An 11,605-nucleotide genomic window follows, 5' to 3' on the forward strand; every position below is an offset into this window, starting at 1 on the left:
TGGAAAAGGATATTAGTGATATTAACTAGAATTTATGCGCATCGCTAGAATTTATGTGCAGACTTAATGTGTGTCAGTAGAATGAGGAAAAGCTTTAATCAGGGAAGATAATGATTTGGTTTTGCTTAAAATATTTGTTGATTGACTTTTATTGTACGAGTGCTACCTATTTGATACAATGGAGGATCTGTCGATGTCTACGTGATTTATTGCTGCAATGCTGGTAGAACTGGTCTGGTAGAACAAATGGTGTTCCTTGTGCCACAATATTGTAAGGATGCTGATTGCTGTAGTACACTCAGTACCTCGTCGGATTAAGTGAAGGTTTGTGAGGAGGAAGTTTACAAAAGAAATATTTTAATATATCTGTTGTTAGGAAAGAAGTATTCAGTGCCCCTGGATGACATAGTTCGGAAGACCTAAAACATGATGGATGGAAATAACACAAGGGATAGGCTTCATTTAAGAATAATAGACAAATAGAAATTCAGAAGGCCAACATTAAATATTTGGATAAGGCTTAATTGATATGATCATGTTTGTTAGAACATCGCATCCAGTGGATTTTAAATCTTTGTTAATATTTGGCAAGATATACAGTGCCTTGTTCAGCCAATAACAAATGGTGACTTGTATGTGTCTTTTCTCCACCTTTGTTAGAAAACTTATTAGAATTAGAAAAGCTTTCTGGTAGTCTGTACTAATGATATACTATGAGGCATATTATAAGTGATAAACTGGCCTTATATGTTTACATCTCAACCATCCCACACCTTAATGTTAGGTGATTATTGCTCGGATATGAGATAGGAACCCCATTTTAGAGGCCAGTTATTGTGATGCAGCAGCAATTGAAAATTGCCTTCTGTCTGCCAAGAGACAATGCAATAGACGAAAGAATCACCTTAGGAGGTGTTAGATCAAGTCTTTACACGATGGAGGACTTCAATTCCTCAATCGGAATGATGGGAAGGTATTTCGGTCTGGAAACAGGATAACAGTCATATCTGGAAAGCTGATCGCAGCAGAACAATGATGAACTGTTCAGATCATATGGAGCTTTTAGTCATGGTGTCTTGGTCGCTAGGCGATAAGGTTAAATTTGGGAGAAAAAAGAGTCACAGTTTGTGTCCCTATTTGCTTTACAGTACCATGAACAATGATGGTTCTCAATTGGGGAGCTTTTATTTTCTTCTTAAGAGTCAAAGTTATGGTAGGTTTAGATCCTATTGTAGGACCTTTTAGAGACTCCAACTAGGGAATAGTTTTGTTGTCTAGGCTTATTAAAAGGCGTGGTCAGCCAAGAGAATCTTGTACACTGGTTTATTTTGAGAAAGCTAGAAAATTTCTTTGAATCCGAGCTTAGCTCTACCCTTCCTCTTCTCTGTTTCTCCTATTTCTTCGTTCTCCCTATTTCTTAAATCCTCTCCTGTGTATCTATGTATTTAAGCTTTCTATTATTTCTTCTTAGCTGTTTATTTGTCTTCTGGGATTAATCTGCTTGCTAGAGTTATTGAATATCAATTTATTGTTCCTTCTGCTGAAATCTGATTCTTTTGGCCTGAGTTTGATTGTAAGTCAATGCAGCACCTTCTCTTTCAGACCTAATACCCTAAGAAACCCTGACTCAGGACCATTGCCCACTCTCTAAACATATAAGTCAGATTTGAAATCTACTAGTTTGTGCCAAATATTATAAGACATCTTTTCTACTGTGTCTTGGACAGCAAGATGGTAGGGTCGACTTTGCCTCCTCATTTGTTTCATCCCTTCTTCCCATGCTCATAGGCCCATCTCCAAGTGGTCCCACAAGAGATTGGGATCAACCAAATGATGCATTCCCTGATCGGTCCTAAGTTAATGATGCATTCTTTAAGGGAGCTATGGAGGTCGATTTCAAACTTACCAAGGGTTTCATATGGAGCTAATTATTAGCTAAAGGGTTTGCCATGAAGACTGCATTTGTATGTCTTATCATCCTTTCAACGAAAAGCTTCAATCAGGGAAGCACGTTCTGATTTCCACCATTTTTTATTCTTTTGACAATGGGCAGGTACCATCCAAAGTATCATCTCTCATGAAGAGTCTCATTCCGCTTCGGTACAGACTTAAACATATGGTTTTCTAATGGGCAACCTATTGGAAGAGTACATTCAGTCAAGTGTCATGCTTCTCAGTTTGGTTAAAGAAGTCAATTTCCTACCACAATGAGCTTGCCCCGAGAATATAGAGTGGTCCTAGGCCTTTATTCTAATAGATACAGCGAGAACAGAGTTGAATGCTAAATTGGAATAATCGGAAAAAGCTTAAGGGTTCAATTATCGACCAAAGTGAATAGTGTTTGAAATGCAATTTCAGCGGGAATGGAGATGAAAATGAGCCATCAGCCATAAGGGAAAAGAAGATCAAGAGATTTCCGATGCTGATCATCGGTAGTTAATTATTGAGGAAGACAAATAAGCGAAGAAAAGAGGCTCTTCATGATTGTTAAAGATAAGTACATGCCTTTTGAGTGTGAAAGGGGAGGATGGTTTGGCAGTAAGGAGGCTGCAATCGCACGAGACGGTACTGATAGAGATTAAATGTTTATGTGGATCGATGGTATCACTAGTAAGGACATGGTTTGGCATAAGTATACTAGAGAAAGCACTGGAGATGCACCAAGGGAAGACAAAGTGGTCAACAATAGGTTAAAATAGAAGGGTGGTGACCTTGCCATGAGATGATTTTAGATCTGCATCCAAGGCTGAAGATAGAAGGGGCAAGACCAAGGGTTTGGTAGAAGAAATCTGAAGTTTGTATCGACAGCTGATGTGGGCCATGAAATGATTCAATGGTATCAAAGTGCTAGTAAAGCCAACACGAAATAGTTAGAATGTGGATTTTTTTATATAGTTATTTTACCGAACATTGTGCACATTCGGATCATTCTTATGTTTCAGACCTGCTTGTAAATTTGATGATACTGTCATGAATTGCTCCAAACTCCGAGACAGCAATCCAAACTAATATCTGTGGAGAGGATAATCTAGGGTGTCACCAATCTTATGGTTCCGCATCTTGGTGGTATGTATATCGAGATGCTTGAACCTTTTTTTTTTTTTTTTGATGCCAAGATCTGCTGTTGACTTGTTGTATTTTAACAGTAATCAACATTCTTTTTTTTCACAAAAAAAAAAAAGTTGTTCTAATGCTCCACGCGATATGATATTGCGCTCCTGATCTCACTTTGCTGCAAACTGATGATTATCAAGATTACAGAGCACGATCCTTGATTATGTTTGAAGGAAAATTTTCATCCTGTCCAAGAAATAATATCTTTGGAATACGAACATCATATCACTTTTGACATTTTCTGGGGGTTGATGTGTCGCCTGATTCGATGAAAAGTCGGCAAAGAAAGGATTGCTTGGGTGTCAGAAGAGAGCACTTTATTTCTCTAGTAGTACCCTCTAAAAACAAAACACCAACCGTTCTGTTTTGGGAGGAAACAAACAAAACCTAGCAGCAAACAATATTTTCTATTTGCCTTTGCAATTTGATGTTCAATGTACTTACTCCCTTGATTTTCTATCTCCAGACTAGAAGTTTCAACATTATTTTTTTATGTCAGCTCCTTAAATTCATCAACAAACAAAGCTTCCGTCAAAAAACCCAGGCAAATAGTGACTCCACTAGATCTCACTTTTCTAGATCTTGTGCCCGTTCCCTGATCATACTCTGGAGTTTGATGTAAATATTTTTCCAAGGCTGGAGATAAAAGGCATGGCCAGGCCCAAGGCCTTTAGTTACCTAAAACCAACCTCTGCTTATTGAGACTCGACACCTCCTGCGTTGTGTCACCAGAAACATTCATTTGCAACCCAACAGGGATAAAGCGGGATAAAGCGGGGTGGGTAGGACTTCCATTTCAAGAGGTACAGAGAGCGGAGTTGGTGTGATGATCTCCCCGAGGGTAATGGAGTGAGGATATCTTTTTAATTTTTCAAGGGGAAAAAAAAAAGGGAAAGAAAAGAGAAGTTGGAAGGTGTTTGCTTGCTTTTCTACAATATTTGTCATGTTTCATTGTTTCACCAACTACTCTTCAAGTACTCTCCATATTGACTTTCTCCCTGTGATCAAACTCGATGAAAGTTGTTCGCCAGTCTCCTTCTTTTGTCTTCGTCATGATGGCGTCGCAGCGCCACCCAACCACTTTTCCAAAAGGCCATCCGACAACGCACCCCTGAGCGAGGTGGACTTATTTTTCTCGTTCTTCTCAACTTTGCAATGAATAGAGCTTTAGTGGAGGGTCAGTGGTTGGAGAAATGTACACAGTGGTATTGGTCGCGAATGATCACACCAAGGTAAGCATGACATCTATTCGTGCCCCTCATGACCAGAAAAAGGGGGACCCGCAGCTCATTTCGTATCTGCACATCTGTGTTATATAATATTTGCTCAAATCCATACTATATAAACAATATATTCCTCACACCAGGACGACACCAGCAGAAAAACTAAAATCCTTTCTAATCATTGTTTGGCAGTTTCCATTTCTGGTTTTGTGTCCTTTCTGATCATTATATTCGTCGTTGGATGGATCAAGTGGCCAACTTGTACCGAACCTGAAGGCCATAAAATTAAAAGTAAAGATGGAAAAACCACCATCCTTGTGCATTTATGACCTCTATCTAATAAAAAAAGGGCATGGTTTAAGAACAAGCTAGCTTTTTATTCATTAGAAGGTATTCAAGAAGGTAAAACTTTTGTCGGTCCCTTGTCACCAACCAGGCTTCAGGACAAGTTTGATGGATCTCGCCAAGAGAGGGATGGTCCTGTGGTTGGCACCCTTCCATATCCAGGTTTCAACATTGGATGCCTATGAAAAATCCTCCATGGATCGAAACAAGTGATAGTAGGAGACCAAGCTTCTTTTTCCTTCTCCTTTTTTTTTTCTTTTTTTTGGTGATGAAAATGGCGGTTCATATAGCTCTAACGTGAGTACATCCTACCAAGTCAGAAGAATGTAAAAAGTACAATAGGGACAGGAGCTCTATTATGGGTGTTCATAAGAACTCTCAGAAATGTCGTGCAATATAGGAGGATACCCAATCTGCTGCCTTGTTCGCCTCCCGAAAAACATGTGATGCCTAGTGCTCATCCAGCTCCACAACCAGCCTGTGTATCTCACGAATAAGTAGATGACCATCTTCATACCTGTCTGCACCCCGTATCCACTCGATCACCATAGATAAGCCTCCCTTGATGTACACCCGCTCGGCACCGAGCACCCGCCTCGCATATAATATACCCTCCCAGGCTGCTCGAAGGTCTGCCCTAACTACGATAAGACTTGACGTGCGACGACCCCCTGCTCCGACCAGACTACCACGGTGGTCTCTGATCACAATCCAACACCTTCGGACCTCCCATCTACCGCCACGCTGCAGTCAAAGTTCACGTTAAGAAAATCAGAAGGTGGGGGCACCCAAGAAACAAGAGCGAACCTGGGCGCTGTAACAACGAAACGAGTACCCAAGATGTCCTTGGCCATCCCAAGAGAACACGTAACAGCGCATGAGGTCACCTCCCCGACCTGAAGCACTGCTCTAACCACCACCAACCTCGGAGAAGACCTCCTACCCTTAAACAAGCCCGCATTCCTGTCCAACCACTTGTGGTAGGCCAGATATGCTCTAAGTACCCCTGTCTCAACAAATTTAGGGCTCCAAAAGGAGTCTCTCAGCAGCTGTAGCATATCCTGTACCGACACCACCGACTGAAAAAGAGGGACAGATGACCTCCTCCATATCTTCCTGGCCCTAGGACACTGTAGAAGAGCATGCCCAATAGTCTCCTCAGAGTCCGTGCACACCTCGCAGCACAAAGGGATCCGCATGTCACGCCTAACTAGCACGCTTCTAATAGGAAGGCAACCTCAGGCCACCTTCCAAAAGAAGAGCGCCATCCGCGGATGAATCCGCATCCTCCAAATCCATCCTCCCTCGATCTGCCAAACTGGCTCCTTATTGAGCAAAACCTATCACACACACCTGCGACCGCCCCGTCGGCACCCACACTAACCTGTCAGGCTCCCCCTGAATAGGCACTGAGAGAGCCAGGACCATCTCCACCAAGTGCTCCCCCAAAACCTTCCGAATCATCCCCTCCCTCCAGCGGCCCTCCTCTGAAACCATCATATCACTAACCATATGGCCCACCAATCGTCCCGAATCCACCATGGTCGGTAGACGACTGAGCGGCTGCGCACACCCAACAATCCTCCAAAACATCGATGGATCGACCTTCACCAATGACCCATCTAATCTCCGGAATGACCAACATAGCTCTGGCGCACATCTTCCTCCACACTGATAAGTGGTGGCTCGCTCCAGGCAACAACACATTATACTTCGCCCTCATCAACGAGGACCACATACTGTCAAGCTCCAGAACAAATCTCGCGACGTGTCGGGCCTCTAACACCTCCCGCCTCTCCAACAAGGACTGCACCTCCATGCTAACATATGGATATCACCACTGCCTCCATGCCACCCCTAGATGAAGTTTCTAAATAACTGCCCAAGAGACCTCAAAACCGACACTGGGATGAAGGAATTGAAAAGTAAGTAAATAGGGATCGAAGAGAGAATTGACCGGACCATGGTGATCCTGCCCATCATAGACAATAAATGCATCTGCCAACCCTCCAGCCTCCACCTGATGCTGGCTCGAGGGAAGAGCAATCCCCGCCATGCAACTGCCGACCTGAATTTGGAACTCCCAGGTATCTCATAGTGCCATCTTGCTTGCCGACCCCCAAGATCTCCAGAATAGAATGCCTCACTGCTTGTCTAGTCTTCGGACTGAAACAAATAGCTGACTTCAAAAAATTGACCCGCTGTCCTGATGCTACACAATAGTCCCGAAGAATCCTACTAATAACTCAGGCATCCTGCCGCAACGACTGGGCTAGCAACAAGCAGTCATCAGTAAAAAGCAAATGAAAATCGGAGTAGCTCCCACCACTGGCCTGTAAGCCTCCAACTCCTGAGTGATCACAACATGACACAAGGCTCTAGATAGTGCATCCGTGCAAATAATAAACAACAGGGGGATAGGGAACATCCCTGGCACAACCCTCCCGAGGGCTCGAAGAAACAAGATAGCGTACCATTCATCAGAATAGCGAATGACGGAGCCCTAACACAACCAATGATCCACCGAATTCATGTCTCATGAAAGCTAAACCCCTGCAAAGACTGCTGCACAAAATCTCAACGCACCCTGTCGTAGGCCCTCGACTCCCATCAAACTCCTCTTAATCGAGGTCCTACCCAAATCAAACATGAACTCCTGTGCTATTAGGACATTGTCGGAAATACTGTGCCCACCAATAAAAGCTTCCTGCTCCGGACTAATCAGCCTTGGAAGAATATCTCTCAGCCTAATGGCAAGTATCTTTGGTCCTCACTAAACTAGAGAGAGAACGAAAATCTTCTCCAGTCTCCAATTACATGGGTCTTTGTTAACATTTAGCAATCCCACGCCAGGTCAATGTGTGTGTGTGTCTTTGTTTAGCAGGCATAAATTAGCATGCTTAAACTCAAAAAAAGTTCTCTGAAAAAAAAGGGTTCATGCAGATGCCTGCAAGCATGGTTTGACACAAAGGCAACAAGCTTTCTGATACAACTAGTCCTTTTATAGAGAGAATCATTGTGTACCTGATATAGACCTACTTGTTTTCAATGTGATCTTCTTCTTCTTCTTCTTTTCCCAAAAACCATAGTACTAGATTCTATTACCTTCTTATAAAGCAAAACTTTTACACTGGACATTGATTCCAACCTTCTTCCCTCCAAAGAGGGGAAGAAATAGAGCACACCATAAAGCCTGGGAGTGCATTGATAGTTTAATCAGAAATCTCACCCATCTAATCTGTTGTGCTTTATATATATATATACACGTAGCAAGTGCAGATGCCTAAATTTTTTACCCTTGCTTTGGGTGGCAATGTGGGGCCTTTATGATCGTACGATGCTATAGAAGTTAGAAATTATTAGATTAACCAAGTCTAGGAGACCAGTCTAATAGTCACTACTAAACTTTTCAAGATCAAAATAGGGGTGAGAATTCATTCTGTTATCCATTGAACACATGCACCAGGATTTAGACCGGTCCACTGGACTTAATCCATCTAATAATTTTTTGAAGTCAAGTCAAGTAGTATGCATTTCTTTTTAATGAGTTTCCCATACGGTATTTGATGGACCGTGTCAGAAAAATCAAAGAATCCAAAAGGCTTTGATTTCTAGCCAGCGGCTGTTAAAAGATTCTGAAAGTTTTGAATAACTATAAATAAACAAAAATCTGATCTTCATTTAATCCAAGCTTGAACTCTTGAGGGGGCTTTAGAAACATGATGCACCTACTAGTTGGAATACAAGGAACAACGATGATGTAAGAGAACATCATTCTTTACATATTTGTAGTGCAGTAGGTTGGGGGTTTTCTTGGAGTTTTATGTGCCTACACTCCTCTGTAGCAAGCAAGCAGCATCAAGAGATGATCTAGAGGTGCCCTTTCTCCTTGAGGCTCCTTACAGTCTCATAGAGGCTCTGAGTCACTGGCGTGAATGGGAGGCCAAGGTCCTTGAGCCGCTGGTTTGAGAACTTGTATGGCTGCTTTCGAGGATTTACCTCGTCGGAGCACCTGCAATGCCATGGTTTCGATCCGTGAGCAACAAAAAAAGAGCAAGAATTTCTTGTGAAGAGGACAACATGGAAATTGATACGAGTGGTTGAAGCAATCTACGAATTCCGAAATGATTGAGTACTTGAGAAATTTCTTGGACTGTGTCTCAATCTATTGGAATCACTCGAGAATCGTCCCCACATTAGACTTGTGATATGTGGAACCTACAGCACCAAATCCTACCAACTAAACCGAGGAGACGCCGTTGGTCGCCCAACTAATCCAAAATTAGACGCGCATCCGACCCTAAAATTGGACGTCTAAGATGCGCGTAGGAAGGCGACGTTTACCAACCAAAATAGAGGGTGAAATTATTGGGTGGACCAGGTCCAACGCAGACCGAGGTCCAACCATAAAGGACACGCCTCAATTATCTTCCTGTGTGGTTGGTTCGGTCCACTGCTGAGCTGGTGGACCTGCTCCAATTAAGAATTTCTCCCACCATTTAAACGGATAGACGTAATCAGCTGCGTGTTGATGACGTGAGAGAGAGAGAGAGAGAGAGAGAGAGAGAGAGGAATATATCAGGAAAAAGTATATAAAAGTAAAAGGGCAAGCGAGATAAATTACTTGGTGGGGACGGGGTATTCGGGGAAGAGCTTGGCGAGGAGGCGGACGACGTCCTCGCGGTGGAGGACGCTCTCGGCGCAGAGGTAGCGGCCGGCGGCGCCGGGCGCCTCGTAGACCAGGAGGTGCGCCAGAGCCACGTCCCGCACGTCCACGTACGCCTGCACCGCGTTGGCGTACTTCTTGGCGGAGCCGTCGAGGTACTTCATCACGTGCACGGTGCTCGCGTTCACCGTCCCCTGCAGCAGCGGCCCAATCACCAGCACCGGGTTCACCACCACCACCTCCACCCCACTCTCCTTCGCCGTCTCCCACGCCGCCTGCTCCGCCACGGCCTTCCCGTAGCAATACCAATTCTGCAACAAGAAGCCATAGGGGGTGGTGCACTACTTCAGTTAATTCGATTCGCCAAGCAGTCAGAAGGAATGCCTAAAGATCGGGTGATCGACCTTGGTGTTCTTGCAGTACTCGAGGTCGCTCCAGCACGACTCGTCGACGACCACATCGGGGCCGCGGTTCGGGTCCATGGTCACGGCACCGATCGAGGAGGTGAACACCACGCGGCGGACGGTGCCAGCATGGGCGGCGGCGTTGATCACATACTTGGTCCCCCTCACCGCCGGCTCTACCATTTTCTCCTGAAATTAGATTAGGTGCCGTTTATTTTAGTCATCCAAAAACCAATAGAATCCAAACCATTAGTTACTACTGGGAATTTCTCCAGTTTTAGAAAGAAGGGGTTTTAGTGGTGGATAAGTCGTAACTGGGTCGTCGGTGACCGGGGAAGCGGTGTGGAAGACGCCATGGCAGCCGTCGATGGCCGCCCGCAGCGCGTCAAAGTCGAGAAGATCTGCCTTGCAGAGGATCAGCCTCTCCTTCGCCCCTTCCAGAGCTTTTAAATGCGCATTCTTCGGATCATCTAAAATAAATGGGGAAAATTAAGATCACTCCAAATATTTGCATCAAGAAATTAAGGAGAGGAGAAATTAACGAAAACGAGAATACAATTATGGTGTTAAGTTCTCCCGCAGCTGTATCTATGTACCTGGGTTTCGGACGGTTCCCTTGACGGTGTAGCCCTTCTCCAGGAGGAGCTTCACGAGCCAAGAGGCAATGAAGCCACCGGCGCCGGTGACGCAGACGGTCTGGCCGTGGCCGGAGGGAGTCGAAGCGACGACGGTCATTCTGGGGAGTGCTGGGTAGATGAGTGGAGGAAGATAAGAGTTGGTGGGGTTGGTGAGCGGAGCCGGATATATGAGAGGCGCTCGCGGGGTCATCTGATTTATAATCTGGGGCTGTAGAGAAACTTGCGGCCACGGTTCAAGGGAGTAGGTGGTGAGCCGTGAGGTGACTACTACCAACAGACGGTGGAGCCATGGCCACTCTACGTGGGATGGGATGCCGCCCGAGAAATGGTGGTCAAACCGAGGATCTCGAAATGTCGACAATCAGACAGACGCGGTGGCCGCGGTTGGTGTTAAAGATAGGTTAAGCCTGTTAATACCTCCATGTCGGGAGAAGAGTAGGTGAAGCTGGGAAATGCTTGCTGTACAAAGAAAAAGTTAAGGAAAGCCGAAGGAAAAAAAAAGAAGCGTCAAGTAATGCCTAAGTGGTTGGACTCTTTCATTACTAGGATTTGCATCTCTAATGATTAGATATGCGTGATTTAATTCGGAGTAGTTCTTAAGCGGGCAATACACTTAATTCATGTAATTTAGAAAGTAGGTCGGGGCACGAAGTCAGGTGTAGTTTTGCATAAATGGAATAATTGGAGAAGTTCTTTCTCCACAAAAGAAAAAAAAGAAATAGCTGGGAAAGTGTTTAAAGGGAATAGAGGAATCCTTGTACGAAGGGACAAGGAACAAGATGATGGAATCAAATGGGCAAGGGACTTTGTAGTTGAACTCGGACGCATCCTGAGATTATATTATTGTTGAGATGATGAGTCATTCCTCCTCTCTAGCTAGCAAATACAAGAGGTTAGTTGGGGGGGGGGGGGGCATCTCATATAGCTGAGATAGCTCTCAAATAGGTACAACCAACCAAGTCGAACAACCCTATTCCAAATAAACACTCCAAAGTGTCAAGCAACAAAAGAGACAATCTAATTTGCAGCTCTGTTTGCCTCACGAAACACATATACTGCCTGCAATGACTCTATCTCCCTAATCAGTTGGCAAGCCTTACCAATCAACGAGTGTCCATCTCCGTAATGGTCCACTTCCCGTATCCAGTCAATCACCGTGAAGGAGTCCTCCTTGACGTATACTCTATCAACTCCAAAAATTCTCCTTGCATAAAA

The 11,605-nt window shown here is 44.3% G+C and overlaps 2 protein-coding genes across 2 annotated transcripts; both read right to left on the minus strand.

The window, feature by feature from the left end:
• Positions 1-5,386: 5,386 nt before the first annotated feature.
• LOC120112374 lies at positions 5,387-5,881 on the minus strand. The gene has a single exon (XM_039131661.1). It carries the CDS (start codon positions 5,879-5,881, stop codon positions 5,387-5,389), a length of 495 nt encoding a protein of 164 aa, XP_038987589.1.
• Positions 5,882-8,337: 2,456 nt separating this feature from the next.
• On the minus strand, positions 8,338-10,570 carry LOC103714248 (cinnamoyl-CoA reductase 1-like). Its single transcript, XM_008801434.4, has 5 exons — positions 10,349-10,570; positions 10,068-10,222; positions 9,753-9,941; positions 9,307-9,659; positions 8,338-8,694 (listed from the first exon to the last, which is right to left on the minus strand). The coding sequence occupies exons 1-5, from the start codon at positions 10,485-10,487 to the stop codon at positions 8,553-8,555; spliced, it is 978 nt and encodes a 325-aa protein (XP_008799656.3). The 5' UTR covers positions 10,488-10,570; the 3' UTR covers positions 8,338-8,552.
• Positions 10,571-11,605: the final 1,035 nt, after the last annotated feature.

This window comes from Phoenix dactylifera, chromosome 1 (assembly GCF_009389715.1).
Source record: "Phoenix dactylifera cultivar Barhee BC4 chromosome 1, palm_55x_up_171113_PBpolish2nd_filt_p, whole genome shotgun sequence".
Taxonomy (NCBI): domain Eukaryota; kingdom Viridiplantae; phylum Streptophyta; class Magnoliopsida; order Arecales; family Arecaceae; genus Phoenix; species Phoenix dactylifera.